Source organism: Ostrea edulis, chromosome 8 (genome assembly GCF_947568905.1).
Source record: "Ostrea edulis chromosome 8, xbOstEdul1.1, whole genome shotgun sequence".
NCBI lineage: Eukaryota > Metazoa > Mollusca > Bivalvia > Ostreida > Ostreidae > Ostrea > Ostrea edulis.
Window position 1 is genome coordinate 42,341,085 of NC_079171.1, and position 21,268 is coordinate 42,362,352.

At 34.6% G+C, this 21,268-nt stretch overlaps 1 protein-coding gene across 6 annotated transcripts in view; it reads left to right on the top strand.

Annotated features, from left to right (window-relative positions):
* LOC125663238 (uncharacterized) overlaps nucleotides 1–21,268 on the top strand; it is a 48,850-nt gene that overhangs the window by 6,390 nt on the left and 21,192 nt on the right. For all 6 annotated transcript variants that reach the window (XR_008797608.1, XM_056146156.1, XM_056146157.1 and 3 more), the window contains exons 5-13: nucleotides 99–244; nucleotides 2,698–2,748; nucleotides 2,857–3,117; nucleotides 4,549–4,827; nucleotides 7,584–7,862; nucleotides 11,384–11,869; nucleotides 13,721–13,960; nucleotides 16,463–17,059; nucleotides 18,491–18,630. Coding sequence is in view for 5 of the 6 variants with exons in the window: in XM_056146156.1 (XP_056002131.1) it covers nucleotides 99–244; nucleotides 2,698–2,748; nucleotides 2,857–3,117; nucleotides 4,549–4,827; nucleotides 7,584–7,862; nucleotides 11,384–11,869; nucleotides 13,721–13,960; nucleotides 16,463–17,059; nucleotides 18,491–18,630 (2,479 nt within the window). In the remaining variant the exon portion in view is untranslated. The remainder of the gene's footprint in view (nucleotides 1–98; nucleotides 245–2,697; nucleotides 2,749–2,856; nucleotides 3,118–4,548; nucleotides 4,828–7,583; nucleotides 7,863–11,383; nucleotides 11,870–13,720; nucleotides 13,961–16,462; nucleotides 17,060–18,490; nucleotides 18,631–21,268) is intronic.

Genomic DNA, 21,268 nt, shown 5'->3' on the forward strand with positions numbered 1-21,268 from the left:
ACAAAGGTAAAGTTGTTAAAATAAAAAGTGAATTTATCAGTGTCAATGATGTATCAGGATCTGCTTGTCCGCCATTGTTTTAGATGTTTATATTCCAGAGAGGTGACGACGGTTTCGTCAACAACTACAGATGACAGTGACCTCGAAATAATAATTTCTCCAGTGGTCATTGGAACAATCGCCGTTGTACTTGCCCTTGTCATTGCCCTTGCCCTCGCTGTGGTTTTAATTCTCTGGAAGAGAGGTACATAATTGCAATTTGATATCCAGTCTTGAAATCAACTATGAAAAATTAATCTATAATACTCTCGTTTTACTACATTCTTGTATAGCCAAGACATTTAGACGTCTCAACATGAGAATTGAAGATCAACAACACACCAGAAATTCACTGATTGCCACAAGCCTCAGACAATCTGTTTATTTCATAATTTACTTTTAGAAGAGGTAAACTGGTTAAAGAGTGTCAAGTATAAGGTTGAAAGCAAGCTGTAATATTATATTATATTGGAAGTTGTATTTCGAAGTTAAAAAGTAAAAGGGGAGTATAGTTCCTAATTTGTGTGCAGAATCAGAAAGTCCTTAAGAATAAAACATATTTTTATTGTTTCTAGATCATTATCATTTCTTATAAACTTTAGAAGACATTGTATCTTAAAAATGTTTATCATATTTGCTGAGTTTATATCGACCTACTTTTAATACCCTGACTCAATGTTAAATAGGATTTAGGCATCAGACGAATGGTTGTGGTGGAAATTGCTTTCAGTGATCATGTGTGCCTTTGCCTGCATTGCCAATCAAAAGAATAAATTCAGGAACCCTTACTCTTTATTTCTGTCCTTCTACATAAACAGTGGTCTGCAAATGCAAAATCTAATCTATCCATAATGATCAACCTTTTTACCATTCTACAATGTGTGGCTGCTTTTCGTAATCAGTATCTTCCAAGGTGTCAAATTTTGTACAGCGACTAAATACGCAGACAAAGATATATGTACGATACTGTGCCTCATTTTTTGTCTGAATTGATCGAATAATTTCTACATAACCACTTCGATTGTTTTTGCAACCAGATACTGTGCGGAGTATGAAGTGTGTAATCTGGAGGACTTTTACGACCAATTCGAAGACGTGTCTGTCTAGTATTTTATTTCTAATTTGAATAATCTGTAATGAGAGTCCACTTAACATTATTTTGTTCTGTTGTTATTTCATAATGTTCTTAATGAATATGAATGTTTAAAACTAGTGTAGTTTTTCTTTCTCAAATTTACACGTACCCATCTACATCAATTGATAATCAAGTTGCAGGACCTAAAGAAAGGAAACATATATTATGTTCAACAATCGTTTTCACTATAAAAACAACTAAGTTATCGACGCTGTGAAGGGTAAATAGTAAATTATAGTCATGGCTATGTCTGTATCTCCGAACCAGAAAATTTACGATCAATCTCAAAACGTCAGCATTTTCAAAAATAACTTATCTCAATTTTACAGTAGATATCAAAGTATATATGTATACTTTAAACATATTTATACCCCCCGAACGAAGTTCTGGGGGTATATAGGAATCACTCTGTCTGTCTGTCCGTCTGTCCCTCCGTCTGTCTGTCTCCAGATTCGTGTCCGGGCAATAACTTCTTTGTTCTTTGACATAGGCATACCATATTTGGCACACAGGTGGATCACCATGAGGCGATGTGTCGGGTACCTTCATGACCTCTATATGACCTTGACCTCAAGGTCAAAATTAAAGGCTTTTTACAATGGATTCGTGTCCGGGCCATAACTTCTTTGTTCTTTGACATAGGCATACCATATTTCACACATGAATGTATCACCATGATACGATGTGTCATGTCCCATCATGACCTCCATATGACCTTGACATCAAGGTCAAAATTAAAGGTTTTTTAAAATGGATTCGTGTCGGAGCCATAACTTTTTTCTTCTTTGACATAGACATACCATATTTGACACATGAGTATATCACCATGAGACGATGTGTCATGTACCTTCATGACCTCCATATGACCTTGACCTCAAGGTCAAAATTAAAGGTTTTTTACAATGGATCTGTGTCCGGGACATAACTTCTTTGTTCTTTGACATAGGCATACCATATTTGACACATGAGTGTATCACCATGAGACGATGTGTCATGTACCTTCATGACCTCCATATGACCTTGACCTCAAGGCCAAAATTAAAGGTTTTTACAATGGATTCATGTCAGGGCCATAACTTCTTTGTTCTTTGACATAGGTATACCATATTTGACACATGAGTGTATCACCATGACATGATGTGTCAAGTACCTTCATGACCTCTATGTGACCTTAAACTTTAACCTCAAGGTCAAAATTGATTATAGGGTTTTGACATAGTCATACCATAAGACAAGGGTGTATCACCATGAGACTATGTGTCATGTACATTCATGACCCCTTTATGACCTTGACCTTTGATCTCAAGATCAAAATTATTGGTTTACGCCATGGATTTGTGTTCGGACTATATCTTCCATTTTCTTCTACAAAGGCATACCATATTTTTACACTCAGGAAAGAGTTAATTTATACCTATTAACAACACCCTTTGGGAGATTGGGGTAAGCGGGGTGTATTCTTAGTGAGCATTGCTCACAGTACATTTTGTTGTTTCTGTAAAGATTTTTTGTTTTCTTTACAGGTTACAGGTGCCATTCCACACCTATTCAAGATGAAGAAATTTCACTATTAGGTAATTATGATGCCAGGAACCTTCAATGTTTTATATCTGACAATTGTATCTAATATTACATTCGCTAACAGAGCCACTAATATTTGTCACCAGTACACATGTTTTCAGATATTCATCGTCAGAAGGTAAACTTCGATGGAAGAAATTTGCATTTGTCATGCACATGTGATAGGAATCAACCATATACAACGACATGGTCTAAGGATGGAAGAGAAATTTCAGTTAATGATCCAGAAGGAAAAGTTAGAATTACAGAAGATCGATTGTCTCTCGTCATAGCTGGAGCAGATCATCTTGATGTTGGGAGATACACCTGCAATATTACATATGGGAACCATCGATCATCAAAAGAAATTGAGTTTAATTTTGGTAATTTCTCTTCTTTGAATTAAGCGACCATACTATGGATAACTGAATTGAGCTTTATTGTTCATTCACATCTTCGTTGCCAGTATCCGTGATGATCCGGGTTAAAATAGGTCCTTAGTACCCCTTGCTTGTCGTAAGGGGCGACTAAATGGGGCGGTCCTTCGGATGATACCGAAAAACCCGAGGTCCCGTGTCACAGCAGGTGTGGCACGAGGAAAACCCTTCCATGTTCAAAGGTTGTAAGCGCCGACCATAGGTCCAAATCTTGCAGCTCTTCACCGGCAATGATGACGTCTCCATATGAGTAGCAGATTCTCAAGAGGACGTTAAACAATATACAATCTATCAATCAATCGTTGAAGTCTATATACCACAAACCCATTATATAATTTATATTACTATGAATTACGTTTATTTCCAATTTGCTCATAAACATAGTGCGCTACTATATTTTGGGGTGTACTGCTTTTAGCACTTTGGCGGAAGAGACTTTCTGCTAAATGAAGTAATTCCAAAAATATATACTTTTATTGCAAAAAAAAAAGGTTATTTCAAATCCAAAACAAACAAGCAAAATTCATTTTCTGCTTAATGTCATGCTCTCAAGTACGATGCAACACTAACAAAGTGATTACAAATTGCAAAAGAAAATATTTGCGACTAAGAGGTGCTTTTGAATGGCACGATTATTTAAAGAATATTGAAGACAACTGGTATGTGTCGTAAATTGCGTGTTTGAAAATGAATTCATATCATTTACCGTAAGTCATTCAGAAGCTTTGAAAATAACAAAGAAATTGATGAATGAATGAATCCGATAATTTAAGTCTGCAAACATATAAATTTTCAAACAGGAACTCCTATATAAAAATATTGAATATACTATTTATTAGGAAATTTTGGCCTCGGGAATAATCAACGGGTTCTTCTAAAAATATATTTCGAAATCTTAGTGTTTTATTTTGTGCGCAAGTCATTTCAATGTAACAATGAAATCATATATGAGATGAATTGGTTTATATTATTCAGTCATATATTTCTATAAGGTTTTGATATGGCAAAAATAGTATTGGGATACACAATTCATAATTAACTATTGAAATGCGCAATGATTTAAACTGAAAAGGCAAAGTTTGACTTACATTACAACACTACGTCGTAACGAATTTGTGTCAATGAGAACCTGTAGAATTTACAGTTTTGATATATGACCATTATCAATACAATCTGTACAGACTTTCGAAGTTAGATCTTCATCAGAAGTTAGATCCTCATTCCTACTTGAAATTTAATGTTTATCAACTTAAAAGTGTTCAGTGCTTTTTGTTGAATAAAACAGCAATGATTCAGAAATACATTAATTATATAATACATACGATATATCAGACTACGCTTTCTTGTATAACACATAGTTGCTTTCTTCCTGTTTAGTGTGTCCCGACCTAAGTATACACAGAATTGTACCAAGAGGGGAAGACATTGACATCGAGTATTCTGTATCGGTATCGGAGGAGTGCCAGGCCTTTACCACCTTGACATGGACAAAGAATAGCTCCGAGTTAGATTTGTCTGGTGCAGCCGTGAAATATATTTGGGGAACATTGACTGATTCTTGTCTAAGAATTTCAAATGTCAACGCCAACGATCATGGGGATTATGAATGCAAAATTCAAAATATCTTTGGCGTAAACACAGTGTCCTTAAAATTAGGTAAAGTAAATTTGTACAATCTCTCATTTGATGTCAGCTAGTTTGTAGCTAGTCACTTGTCTACAAAGGTTTTCAATATTATGAAATAGGTAATTTGCTTAATTTTCATTCTCTATTGTGTTCACAATGTCCCTAGCACAGATAACAATACGGCTCTTTATAACGGTAAATGCTCAAACTATGCTCAGTTTGAAGGTTTGACCAAAAGTACTACAACTCTTGCGTTCTTGTGTTGAGGAAATAGTTGCAACCACTTATAGGCCCCAATTTCTTTTGACTGCAGCTGTAATTTCCGGCCTAGTGCTCACGGAGTGACCTCTTATTGTCTTACTGAGAAAGTGAGGGTAACAAACAGTTATCAATCTCACAAATCCTCTAAAGAATACAAAATCAAGTGCAGGGTAAAGAAGGACACCTGGGTACACCAGATCTGATACCAGGTGCTGAGGAGGAATAAATATTCTCTGTTGACCAGTCTCACCAGCCGTGAGTCCTCTATCCTGATTAGATAAACGGAGTAATTCGTTGTGAAAATGAATATCTAGAGAAAATTGAGTATTGTTATGATGACTGTAAAAAACATTCAACTTAGTAACGGGTTGTATTTGTAGTGTAAAATGTATACAGTACCAATTTTGATGCACCAGATGCGCATTTCGACAAATAATGTCTCCTCAGTGATGCTCAACCGAAGGGTTTGAAATCCGAAATAACTATGACGTTTTAGAGTTAAATATAGCCAAAAACAGCGTGCCAAAAAAGTGGAGCCAAATTCGTCCAAGGATAAGAGCTATGCATGAGGGAGATAATCCTTAATTTTGAAATGAATTTCTAAATTTTATAACAGCAATTGAATATACATCCGTATTTTCAAGCTAGTAACGAAGTACTTAGCTACTGGGCTGTAGAGACCCTCGGGCACTAACAGTCCACCAGCAGAGGTCTCGATCATTTCATTATTATAACTATCATATAATATGCAGAACACTGGTTTTAAACGAGTACGTTGACAATCTTATAACATTAAATTGTATGTCAGTACCATTTCTGCATTTAATAATTATATACACGCAGTACATAGTGTTTCTTTTCTAATTAGTTAAGAGACAGAAATACGATATACAAGTGAAAATAGCATGATTGCTAGATAAACATTGCAATTTCTTTAATCAGATTGTTATTACCAGGATTTGGAAAGTAATTTAGTTATGTCGTAAATTGCGTGTTTGAAAATACGTTCATTTAGTCACTTAGACGCATTAAAAATCAATTAAATGATGTATGGATTCAATTGGGATTTTAAATCTGGAAATATGTTTTAAAGACGCATCCTCGTATAAAAGTCTTAATATCCGATCTATCGGATAATTTTGGCATCGGGGATAATTCAAAAGTTTTCTCATTTTGTAAAATATTAGTGTTTTATTTTTTGCGCAACCCATTTAACAAATAAACCATTCATGATATCAGGAAATGTCACAGCTCATTATTATAAGAACAGTGTTGTACATACTTTCGGAAGCTATGTCCTCATTTGAACTAAAAACTTAAATCAATAAACTCTAACTCTTGGTTGGAAAGGAGAGCTAGCTTTTGAAAGTCTGTACAACATTGGTCAATTTATAATGGTCGTCTGTCAAAATTGTGTAATCTACAGATGTCGGTATGTATTTCAAAATAATACGAATTCGTTAAAATGGTGTGTTGTGATGTAAGTCCAAGAGGTATTTCTTATTATACCAATTCATTGAAAATATTTGCGCAGATAGATTATCGATTATGACTTATGTGTGAAAAGTGAAGATAACAGTGATCAATAGAAAATAGAGGTTTGAACAAACACGTCCTTATATTATTTTTTATATATCTTAACTAAAACGAAATAATCATCAAAATAGCATTAACCGATCCAAGAGCGTGGAAATATTTCCAGATCTCATAAAGGATTTCCTTGTTAAATGATTTGCACAAAAAAATAATATGCTAAGATTTAAAAAATAGTTTTAGAAAACCTCGTGAATTATTCCTGATGTGAATTTTATTTTCCATATTTAAATTAGAAAGTATATTTATCTATCATTTCCCCCCGATGTCAAATGTTCCTAGACGACTCGTGGAAATTTAACATATTTCAATTACGCAAGGTACGACACTAAAGAATTATTTTCTAAGTTATAGAAATACCCGTTTGCTTAATAAAACTTTTAAGGAGGAAATAGCATTATTTTAAAAATGCGCTAATTACATAATACGTTTGATGTTTCTGTCGATAATTGACATTTCCAACCCCAAAAGGACTGTAGATATGTACGTCATAACCTTTGTCATTACGTATTTTTCATTGTGACGTCATCTCATGTGTCAGTGCGGTGATCTACATTCATGTACAACACTGGTATTTAAGGGGAAAGCCTTAACTCTGTTGTATATCTAAGATTTTAAAAAAAACTTTAGAAAAACTCGCGAATTATTCTTCATGTGAAAAAAAATTACACCTTTAAATCAGCAGGCATAATTATCTATCAGTTCTCCCGATGTAGAAATTCCTAGATAACTCACGAAAATTTAACATAATTTCAAACACGCAAGTTACAACACCAAAGAATTATTTTCTAAGTTGTAGAAATGCTCGTGTGTTTAATAAAACTGTTAAGGAGAAAATAGCAATAATTTGAAAATGCGCTAAGTACATAATACGTTTGATGTTTCGGTCGATAATTTTTTACATAACACATAGTTACTTTCTTCCGTTTTAGAGTGTCCCAACCTAAGTATACAAAGAATTTTACCAAGAGGGGAAGACATCGACATTGAGTATTCAGTATCAGTATCGGAGGAGTGCAGGGCCTTTACTACCTTGAGCTGGACAAAGGATAGCTCCGAGTTAGATTTGTCTGGTGCAGCCGTGAAATATATTGGGGGAACATTGACTGATTCTTGTTTAAGAATTTCAAATGTCAATGCCCACGACCATGGGGAATATGGATGCAAAATTCAAAATCTCTTGGGCGAAAACACAGCGTCCTTAAAATTGGGTAATGTAATTGTCTAGTACACGCTCTCAATTGTTATCAGTAATTTTGTAGCTAGTCACTTGTACAACGGTTATGAATATTATGATATAGGTAATTTGCGTAATTTTCATTCTCTATTGCATTTACAATGTCCCAAGCACAGGTAACAATACGGCTCCTTATAGCAGTAAATGCTCAAACTACACCTCAGTGTGAAAGTTTTAGCAGAAAGTACTACAACTCTTCAGTTCTTTTACTGAGCATATAGTTCGCAACCACTTATATAGACCCCCATTTCTTTTCGCTGCAGCTTTAACTTCCGGTCTTGCGCTTACGAAGTGATTTCTTGTTGTGTTATTAAACAAGCGAGGATAACGAAAAGTGATCAATCTCAAAGATCCTCTAAAGAATACAAAATTAAGTGTAAGGCAAATAAGGACACCTGGGTACAACAGAGCTGGGACCACGTGCCATTGAGGAATAAATATTCTTTTGTGACCAGTCACATCCACTGTGAGCCCTATATTCTGGCTAGGTAAACGGGGTAATCTGTAATCAGAATTGATATATAAAGAAAAAGCTAAAAATTGGTATGAACACGCCAGACCACAAGGTACGATTGTATACATAAAAAGGCCCAAAAATTTTCTCTCTATGAAATGTGTCTGGTGTTAACCTTAATCAGCGTTTTAAGAAAGTAAATTATATGCCAGGTATACTATGTGAACAAAATCAGAATGATATTCCGAAATGAATAGCATTATGACATCACGAATAAGACATTTCCCGCCTTTTTCTCAAAATAAGCCTGAAAACTGTCAAATGTCATACAGATTATTGCTCAGGAAAAGATGTGCGCATTTGTCGAGCAAAATGAAAATAATATATATTGTGTATTATTTTAAGACAAAAATCTTACTTGAATATGAATTTGCTCGACGTATGCGTTGTATGTTTTCTGAAAGGAAACCCACCTGGATTTCTGGGTATTTTCATTGAAAATGGCATTTTTGCAATTTTATGCCAGCTTCAAGCTCTCGTCATATGACGCAAATCATTTTGCTGATCAAACTGAGCGAATTTTGGGTTTCCTAATCTATTCCTTATTTGAATGCCAGGGTTTGAACTCCAATTGCAATATTTTGGGCCAGATGACTTAGAAACTGTACTTACTTCTTAGATCATTATATCGACTAGAGGATTTGCAAGCTACCATCTGTCGAGAATTTTGTCGTCGGAAATATTTGACGAATGAATTGAATTAAGGCGTTTCATATAAAAATAAAGAGCATACACGCCGCGCGTCAAAGGTTAAGCAAGTCATTGAAGGCATCAAAAATAATTTTTGTATAGTATAGAAATATTTCAATCACATTCATCATGTTTATGTATAATATGTTTAATGTTTTAATGATTTAATATAAAACTCTAGGAGAAAACTAAAATGGGCTGTTTCTTGAACCCGATCAAAGGATGGACATTACAAAATATGTACATACAAGCAGCTGCAGCTGCGCTCGCTCAAACAGTAGCACTGTCAACATATTATTTGATGAACAGAATCTGAGAACAAATCGACATTTAAACATAGTAGGCTTCCATACAATGTCATTGAGCCATGTGTTTTTATCACGAGACTATCACATGATATTATATATTTAGAACCAACAAAAATGATTGTAATAATCGCAACGAGATCCGTTATATGCAGGCCGATCCTTTTTATATAAAAAAAACAAAGCCTTCTTTACATTAAATGAAATGTCTTGGAGCAAGTTCTCCGGTGAAAGGGGGAAATTTGAAATGCATCTAATGCAGCATACTTGTTAATTGTTGAGAGTATGTAAGATGTTATCAGATGCGGAAAGGGATTTCAATTTTTGTCAGAATTAAGTTGCTTCTACATGTAACACTTTTCTCTCATATTAATATAATAAATAAATATACAAACTTCAAACACCACCATACACTGTACATCGTTGCACTTTTACATTTACATTTACTGCAGCTGGTCGCAATAATTATGTAAATTAAACGCAGTGACAATCGGAATCAGGAAAATGTAAAACTTATACGGTACCAATTTTGATGCACCAGATGTGCATTTCGACAAATAGTGTCTCTTCAGCGATGCTCAACCAAAATGTTTGAAATCCGAAATAACTATGAAGTTTTAGAGCTAAATATAGCCAAATATATAGGGACCATTTCAAGGTAACAATATAAAATGAACATCACCTTCGCGCAAACTAGATATGATAAATGCAGAGTGATTTGAGATGAAAAAGAAATAATATATGATTATATGATAAGCATTTGACAAGGAAATAGTTCATGTTTACTGTTTATCACTTGATAACAGTAGTAAATAATGACATACTATTATGATATTCTCCCTGCGATACAACTATAAGAACTTGTACGTTGTGACGTACTTTTTATTGTGACGTCGTATGGTGCGAAGTGGAGAGGTACATTCATATATAGCACTGTAATTGTTCTCAGGAAATGCAACTAAGGAGTTTCGATAAGAATATTGTTTCGAAATGTTAGTGTTTTATTTTTGAGCACAATTCATTTAGTAAATAAATCATTTATGAGATCAGAAAACTTCCGTGCTCTTAGATTTGTTTGTTATTTGATCATTATTCCGTGTAAGTTGTTAACATATATAAAAAATAGCATTGGGATTCGTTAGTCATAATTGACAATTGACGTGCGCACATTATTAAACTGAATTGGTAAAGTGCGATATACCTCTGTGTCGTGTGAGTTACATTTCAACACAACATCTTAACAAATTCCTCCTATTGAGAGGTAAACACCAACAGGTCTAGAATATGTCAGTAAATATATATGATGATGCCTTCATGTTCTTGAAACTGTTTCATTTTACTTTATGATATAGGCCTATTTATAGCTATTTGCATGTCCAGTCTTATATAAAGTTTGGATTCCTATTTTAGATCTCCGTACCCCTTCCTTGTCGTAAGAGGCTACCAAATGGGGGCTGTCATTCAGATGAGAATGCAAAAACTGAGGCCCCGTGTCACAGCAGAACTGGGTTTCTCAAAATAAACTTCAATCGAAATTCGGACACAAGTCTGAGATTTTACTCATATGTTGACTGCTCAAATAAAAGAAAATTCAATGTTGACTTTGCAATAAACCCAGGCCAGGTGTGGCACTGTAAAGATATTTCCCTTCTCAAAGACTGTAAGTGCCGATTGTAGGCTAAACTTTTGTAGCCCTTCACCGGCAATGGTGACTTCCCCATTTGACTAAAATATTTTCGAATAGGACGTTAAACAATATAAAATCAATCATATGCAGATCGGCTCATAATAATAAGGTGGCTGATAAGGCCAATTGACCTTTAGTTCTTACATAATATGCACAGAATAGTAATAATTGATATGATTTTTGAAATGTCTATATAAACGTTTGTTATTACCATCTATCAATAGATATGCTTAACATTTCATTGCTCAATCAAGATGTATCTAGTAATGGTTTGTAAATTTTTGGCTTTTATTCTACAGATGAAATACGATGCACTTCAAAGGATTCTCAAAGCATCTTGCTATCATTTCTGCTCCTGGATGGATTCTGTCTTCGCAAAGGTGGAGAAGATCAGCAGTGGGAAGAAAAGCTCAAATTATCATCAAACCTTTGCTTTGGAGATACTAATGAGAATCTTAGAGAAAGTGCACTTGCTATTTTAGAAAGTTTGGATCTAAATCATTTCATTGGAAGTGAGAACAATGGATTTAAATTGCATTCCCCTGAATATATTTTTCAGTCTTTCATGACAAGGGACCATTTTGTAGATTTCTTTCTAGAACACGCTCACCCTTTTGGCGTTGAAAGATTTTGTCGTTCACCTGGTTACAGAAAGAGACAAGATGAAATATGCTGTGTACTGAATTCCGAACAATTCAAGGTTCTTGTAAAACGACTAAGATTCAACATTCTCTCTAACACCACAATTGACGACCAGACCTGTCATCAAATAATAGAGGATGAATGTAAGTTGCAGTATAGCATACATGCACAATTTTGTTACTATGGTAACCTATTGCTATCTGATTTGTCCGTCGTCGTCCGCCGTTCTTTGATATTTCAAATTATTCTCCAACTGGACCAATTTCAATCAAACTTGCAACAAAGCATTCGTTGGTGAAGGGGATTCGAGTTTGTTCAAACGACGGATAAGACACAAATAGATCCACTGGATCAGAAAAGTTGAAATTTACATGAATGCTTTCTGACATAGCGTAGATTTGAATTTCTTCATATACTGGCCTCGAGGGTAGGGTAAGGTAACAATAGGGGATCAACATCTAACATGGAAATATATAGGAAAAATCGTTAAAAAAAATTCCTGTCAATAACAATAGGGACATGATTACTTACATCAATATGCATGCATCACCAGTTAGTGCAGGTTGAAGATTGATCAAATAATATATGCAGGCATCATCATATATGCAGGCATCATCATATAAAACATTTACGTGGTTGAGTTAAGGCTTTCCCCATAAAAATTTTAATACCAGTACTGTACATGAATATACTTTACCGCACTGGCATATTGCTCGACGTCACAATAAAAATTACGTCATGACGAAGGTCATGACGTACATATCTACCGTCCTTTTGTGGTTGGAAATGTCAAAATATTGTTTCGTTATTTACCACCGCTGTCAAACGGTAAACTGCAATCGCGTAAAAGTTTCTGTCAAATGGGTTATATTAATTCTCTGATATTGAAAAAGTTTCAATTTCTTCTTTATATAGCATACATGCTAAAGTAATATCCATATTATATTATGATCTTGACATCGCCCCTAATCTACACGTATAGTTACTTTCACAATGGACTCATTTGCATAAACAGGGTTTCCGTACATAAGAATTTCATCATCGGCACGACACCCCGAGGTTTTTAAGTGAAAGATGTTTGATTTATGTGACATGTGACCTTCAGTGCCAAAGGAAAGTTAGGGGAGCAACTTCTGGCTTCAACAGAAAATATGTTTTTCAGGCTAGATTCAACTTCGTATGTGCAAAACTCGCTGCATCTTGCATATTCAATACAAATATTAGACATGTTACAAGTCACAATAAACTTGCTCTCAGCACTTTTCAAATTAAGAAATTAATATGCTTTGAATTTATATTAACTTCAACTTGCATTGATATCTGGATATCGTGCCAATTCAACGATTCATACATACACGAGACGTTTTTATCTTGTTGTTTGATCACGTGATACAGAATTGATGTAGAGACTGTCGGTCTGGTGAAAAATGTTTAAGAGGTCAATATGCACTTAATGATATATACATATTGTTTTTGTATAAAAGGGTTGTGTTTACAGAATTTGTCACAAATTGATCTGTTTATTAACGCTTTTTTCCTGACATATTTCTATGGCCCTACTTAACACAACTGCATAGTCACATATGTATCTGATTAGACAAGAACATAAAATACATTTTGCTTGTGATTTAAATATTTCCCTTTCTGCTAAACGGCTGTAAGCAACGATCATAAACTTGAATTTTGCAGTCCATAACCAGCAACAGTGACGTCTCCATATGAGTACATGTATATCCCTAATAACAACATTAGTTTTATTAAACTTTTGATATAAAATGAATAATTCACGTTAGTCTCCTGAATGTCCAACTATCCGGAATAGAATAAGAACACATGAACTTATTTTTACAAGTTTACTCATTTTCATGTACAAGTAAGCTGAGAAATGGTATCGATTCCATGAATGATTTCAAAACTACAAATGTTAATCATGATAAAATATTGACAATACTATGGGATTGGTATTCTGTTATATTATTAATTTTCATTTAAAGTGAGCATTCCAAAGGGTATTCTCAGTTTAGGAAGAGAGGGAGTTTCAAAATATCTTGATGATCTGAAAGGTGGTGAACATGTGGTCTACTGTGCTAGAGGAATGTTAGTTGGATGTCAGGGAGCAGGAAAAACCAGTCTTTTGCTCAGACTAAAAGGAGAAAGTGCACCAGATCCTGCATCGACCAGAGGAATAGATGTCCATATGAATGTGTTCGCTATAGATCAAGGGAGACTAGAAGGTATGTTGTACATGTTTATTTAGTTGATCACTTATTGACCAATATTATAATTGTAACATGTTGTAATATTTGTCTTCTATGAAAGGTACTATCTGTATTCTATGAAAGGTAATATTTGTATTCTATGAAAAGTGACGATAACGAACAGTGATTAATTTGTCACTCTCTATTACGAATCAATTAGAAGGATCTTATTACTTTCGCTCCTTTTGTTTGATTTTTGAATTTTTTTTGCATGTTTCTTTTAAGATGTAAAACTTATACGGTACCAATTTTGATCATTCGGGAAGTTTTCACTCATTCGATCGAGACGTCACCAGTTGGCCTTTACGTGGCGCTCAGAGCCGTGGTAGTGAAGGTTCTTTCTTCTGCCAACGCCTGCCGCTACACGAAACATCTTATGTTCAATTCATATCCGAATGCAAATCTCACATCTACATGTCAAGTGTTAAACAGTAGGACCAGCTATCGTCTTTTTTACATCTGAACCCACGACCTTTCGTCTGGAAAGTGAACTTCCTAACTACTGAGACAGTGACTGGTCGGGTATCGTTCTCGAAAATCGGCTCGGGAATTTGTTACAGACTCAACGATATCGATACTTGCAAGCAATTTTGAAAAAAAATAGGCTTCTTATGAACTATTATAGGTAAAATAAGTTTTAATCATATTAGGGAAAAGGTTATACTTTTAAAAAAAGATAGCTTGCGCGGCTGCGAGCGATTAGTAATTGTTTTAGCACTCGTGTGTCTCTTTTTGACTTCTTAACGACACCCAGGTTCTTTGCTGTACACATCCTTATAAAACCGTTTCTGTTTAACTTGGTATCACCACACATTTCATTAATGATGATTAAATCATATGACACAGTAAGGATCTGGGTTAGATACCCCTTGTTTGTCGTAAGAGGTGATTAAATGGGATGGTCCTTCGGATGATACCGCAGAAACTGAGGTCCCATATCACAGCAGGTGTGTCACGATATAAGGATCCCTTCCTGCTCAAAGGCCATTAACGTCGAGTATAGACCTAAATTTTGCAGTCCTTCATCGGCAATGGTGACGTCTACATATGAGTGAAAAATTATCAAGACTAACGTTGAGCAATAATCAGTCAATCAATTAATCAAATAATATGACTGCATTGAAGTTACCGAGTATAATGTTTGCATATGACCGAAGTACACCGCTTGTATCCGCTTTACTGCTACGAATGTACACAATTTCCCCAGCATTGTCATATTGTGTGAGGTACTGAAGCGTATTAATGACACAATGCCTTTTTTTTATTTTGCACACTTCAAATTGTAAAAGGTATAGCTTAAGCTTTAAATTTTACACTTTTAATCTGTAATATGCACACTTTTATCTCTAAAATCCACACCATCAATCTTTAACATTTACACATTAATATAATTCATAAGTACATGTGAGAGTCCCTTCACTCAAGTTTAAAAAGAATTAATAATTTGTTAATCATAGAAATGATAACAGACTTCTAAGTGACATGAATTGATTCTAATTGAATTTCAAACTATCATGGATTCAATGGTTGCACTATTGGTTGAAATAAATGCATTTTGCTTAATAGACATGAAACTTAGTACATTGGTAAATGAATCATATTGATTTTGGGTTCATATGGGGAAATGGCAAGGATCAAACTAGATATAGTAATATATTGTTTTTCATATTTTAAGAATCGTTTGTTTGATTGACACTAAACTTAATACACTGGTACATCCTAAGGAGAAGTTCTTTATTCATTTCTTAGCAAACATGGCTAAAGGTCAATGGTGAATTCACTCTAGACATTAGGGAATATTGTCAGTTCCATATCTTGAATTGTTTTAGCCTACTTGCAATGAAATAATACATGTGTATAGTCCTTTCAAATTTCGCTTCAAGGGGGAATATATGTTTTACAAACATTTCTTGTTTGTGATTGATTCAATTCACAATAGCATTTATATTGCACACATTATTTGAATTATATCTCCATTAATTCAATCATTATATGTAGTAAGTAAATATAGCGAATTTTGAAGAGGTCAGCTGCAATTAGTTTATTACATACATCAATTGAACATATTTTCTCATATTAAATTCATTTGACGTTCCGTACATTTCACTACATATACATGGCGATATGCATCAGAATTCTCAGATATAATGTTCTCCCAATTATGTTTACACCTGCGTTTTGTAGCATTCAATTTTTTAATGATCATTCTAAATTTCTACATTGAAGGGGATTTATGAAATAGAAAAGAAAAACCTGAGGTCATAGAGCGTGTTATTGGGATTTCATTTCCTTACTTTCATAGCCATGTTAAAAGTCATGCATCATGTAATTTACAAGTACACCTGAATATTGTATCACCAATGTGTTTTGTTGAAACACATTGCAAGACTGGAGCATATACAACAAATTTAACCCAAGAATTGGCAGTTAATTGAACTATCGTATTCACTAATTAGGTATATGTGTATTTACTTTCAGGCACATCAGACCAAAATATACCAAGTCTCCTTTCCAACTTTAGAAGTGAGGAGAAGCCTTATATTCAAATTGCAGAAGACGTCGAAAGCCAGAGTTTTGCGAGAGAAGAAAATGATGGACACAGACACATTAATACTGATTTGTTAGACTTAGACACTATTCAGTTAGAGAACTCACAGACCGAGACCATTAGTTATGATGGCAAGATGAATGAAAATCATAAACAAGATATGAAATCTCCAACCAGTACATATGTGGTCCAAGAAGAAGAAAATAATGATGATGATGATAGTGTAGAAGTTATTGACTTTGGTCGTCTTCAGTTTGATGAAACTGACGTTTCTGAATATGACATCACAGTTCAAACTCTCTCAGAGTCGTACAAAGACAAGAATAGAAAAGTAGTATCATTCTTTGATTTTGCCGGACAATTTGCGTACTATGCCTGCCATCACATATACTTTTCTCCAAACAATTTCTACATTTTAGTGATAGATATCACAAAGAAGTTAAATGATGTTGTGTACAACGATAGTGAACCTTCGGATCCAAAGAATAGAATAAAGGGATCAGTGTATAGCAAGTGGACCTACCTAGGTAATGTAATTAGCAGATTCTTTAAACTACTACTAGCTGCAACCCGCATAAGCGCACTAAAACTTTAGATAATTTATAGATACATAGGGAAAATGGCTCGCATTATTTCTGTTTGTATTAGTTTTTGTTCAAAAATCATGCAACGGAGCTTATAAAACATTATTTTGTATACAGAACTGATAAATAACATAAATATATACACGTTAATTTCATGTAACAGTGCTATTCTAATTCTGATCAAAAGCACAAGTCCTCTCTTGCTTTATCATCATAAGTCTTGAAACCAATATTAATATTATATCCAGATAACTTCCTTATCAACTATGTTGTATGCAAGATATGTAAATATTTCGTGTGAATGTCATGATTCTTATCACACAAATGTATATGAAAGTCATGCGAATATCTAATGGGAATCATAGGAGTCAGTTTTGTATGTGTGCTATGAAATCATATCTCATTGGAAGTCAATTGGAAGAAGTTCTTAGAAGGCTATTTGTTCTGTTCCTTTGTTATTCCAAATTGAACGATCTGAAGTTTTAATGTAAGTGCAATGTCTAACCATCACCATCTCCTGTTTATGATCAATATAATCATGTTTCATTGAGCTACGAACCACGTTTGCCCTCTCCTTTCTCTCTGAAGGTTTTCAGATGTAAAGAAAAGAAATTTTGTTTTACATTCAATTGATTATGGGATTGCCAAATACATTACAACTTACCCTTTTCTGGCTATACCCCAATTCAATTACTGTCGGATTGGATCGACAAATATTTCAAGGGGGTGTTGTTTTTTTTTTTTAGATGTTTGTTTATAAAGCTCTCATTATCCCCTCAGATCTCGGCAATGATGAGGATGGGCCTTTAATCCGATTTTCTGGCAAATCCAAATTTCTGATATGACATAAGTTAGACAAATCTAATTTTTACTGATCTTGCTAATGCCTGACCTTTTGAGAAACGCGCCCATTCACACCTAGAAAATTTCAAGGAAAGTCAATTGCCTTTAATGATCAATCGATTTAAACGCAAATGGAGATGTAGTGATCGAAAAAGATCACAGAGATGCAATATACAGAGTCTAAATGACCATAAAGTCAGTATAAATGAGAATCTTTGCCCCCGTTTTCCCTTCGTCATTTCACCTTCGTCGTTGTAGGGTAAATTGAAGACTTGACGAATTCTACCGTGATAGAATTATCACTTTTACGATGCAATTATGACTGGGTGAATTTCAAACGGTGAAACCCGTTTGCAAGTGTGGATCGGCACTTCGGTTGATATGTGGTGGTATTACTTTCAGGAAGTACGTCATAATTATATCCGGTAGTTAGGATCTAGTTATGAAAAAAATTGAGATGGGATAGTATGAATATGAAGGAGGAAACAATTCTTAATATATGGCCAAATCGTCTTACTTTAATTATTGTAGAGTTTATAGAGTACTGGCTGCAGTCAATTTTATCGCATACTGTTGGAATCGCATCTGGAGTTAAGGCAGAAGATGATACATCTATGAGAAAATCACCTCTCATTCTTGTAGCCACACATGGAGAAGGAAAAAGCAAAACGGTAGGGTTTAAGGCTGTAACTAGATCTTGTAGGAAGAAGAGCAATAAAATGACTTACTCAGAAGGTTCACAGCTAATTAAAGACTTACGGGATCACGAGATAAAATGCTTAACATTAATAATATATAGTGCGTTATATTGTTTCCGATGAATCTATTGACATTGAGTCCTCAACATTTATAAAAGGAATATATCTGGCATCGCACACCTTTTTTCGATCGCTACATAGCATGTGTTGTAAATAGTTCGTACGAAAATTATACCAGAAGATGAGCTACACATGAACAAAAATATGCACCTTGTCAGAATGGATAAAACGTGTAAAGGGGACATCAAATTTTCGCATTATAGACATTAAAACAAAATTGCATAACATATATTCTGTGTTTATTAAACCAGCAGCGATAAACGAATTAAGTTACATGAGGGAGGATTCCAGCTGACAAACCTTGTAACATTTTCTTCATGACTCATTCTTACAACTGTAAATCAAACAAACATTACTTTAATATCACTTTTGGTATTCCAACTTGCATTCCCAGTTCCCTTTCCAAAGAAGAAATTCTTAAAGATAGTCTTTCAGTTTTATTTATATCCCAGTAAACGAAACCAATGAAAAAGGGTTAACGTAGTAATGCCTTATTCCAAAACTACACAAATCCCTTACAAATAGAGATACATTATGGGACTCAGTAAATGCTCAACCAAGCCCCTATCTTTACTCCTTACGAAAATATTAACTGATTCGTGACGGAATAACTTTAGGAACATGATGTCACAACACGAAGAAGTGATATAAATGAAATGTGAATTTATCAACATTTCAAAGAACATTTTAGCAAATATGAAAGCGCAAAACTGTTTTCCCAAATCAACAATACACGTTACACAACCATTCCTCACTATAAATTAAACAGTAGGTATTTTGACATCTGAGACCGTTGCTTCTTCGATAAAAATGGGACACGGAAATATTCATATTTTTGGTTTTTCCTAAAATACTTTCTTTAATACCAATCTGATTCTACGCACAATTAATCTCAGAAGTTCCTCGTTCACATTACCGGTCGCTTATCAATGTGCCAAGAACGGCCTAACAATCGGTATGAAACACATCAGACAGCATATGACCCAATGATAGGTTGTATTGACGAACTAGATCGTTATTACGACCATAGAATTTGCGAAATGCTGACTTCAATCGAGACTGTTGAAACCCCTGTACCATCAACTTGTTTGACAGTACCTTGCCTCGATTTAAAAACTGACCATACTCAGAACAAGCTCTTGCGTATCGAATCAGTTGAGATATATATACAACATATGCAGGTGATAATGGAATATTGCTACATAAATACGGGAAGTTGACGATGAAGAAGCTGAAATCATCCCGTTAGTCATACAGTGGAGTTGATATTAAATGTGTCTAAAACTGAAACATGGTTTTGAAGAATGTCATCTTTTGAAAGGGAAGTTGGAGTTTAAGTACAATTACCAAAAGTGGATTTAATGCCAATTTCTTTTAAAATACAGCTGTAAGAATGAACCGTATAAACAAAGACAATGTTGCTACTAGCTTTGTCAGCTGGAATCAAAACATATTCCTCATGTAACCTTTCTAATTTTTTCATCACTTCTGGTTTACTAAACACAGAGGGATAGATGGCACGTACTTTTGTTTTAAGATTTCTACTGCGGGATTTTAATATTCCACTTACGCTTTTAATCCATTCTGACAATGTATCAAGTTCTTCTTTTTCATATTTAGCCCATTGTCTGGCATAATCTTCGGCAGAATTCATAATAGAGATGAATCTCTGTGGCCAATTAAAAGACTGAGGTTCTCCGTATTTATGACCTTTTAGAATAAGTGATTTGAGGTCCTCATTTTCAACTATATCAACATCACCAGTAATAACATGTCCAATTGGACTATAGTTGAAAGAAGATGATGAACAAGAACACGTAGGTCTATATCTAAGCACTGCAAAGTTTGTTTATAACTAAAAAGTTTGGATGCAATAGTAGACGTATAGCTGTAGGAAATACAGAGTGTATACTTGACCTTGAAATAAGTTGGAATACACGACTGAACCCTTTTATGACGAAGAATGTTGCTTATGTTGACGGCATACATTCCTTTGTTTGTAAATTGGAGCTTAAGGAACTGGCGGCATGATTTGGAAGGAATATCATCCATGACCCGTGCTGGTTTAAAGAGCCTGTGATAGGCAACATCCATAATCATAGAGCTCAGTCTATATTCAGGTGTTGAAAAATCCAAGTATAGACTAGCCATAGCTTCTTCAAATAACGTATGTAAAACTCGCAATGGAACAGAGCAAAGTTTTGTACGAATCTGATGTGGACCTAATTGTCTGTTGACGTAAGGCAAAAGTGAATCAAATGTGACATCATTTATACTTGGTCTTTTATATGAACGATGTTCACGACTACGTTTCCGTCTTTGAGTATTGGGAAAGAGTACCAACACATTCACGTTATTTCCTCGTGGACTAGTCAAATTTCCTACCTCAAATATATCAAGCAACAAGTATCCTCGGGGACAGACTGTCCACCAGCAGATATAGAAGCCTCGATGGTTAAATGAATGGTGAAAATAACGAACAGTGATCAAT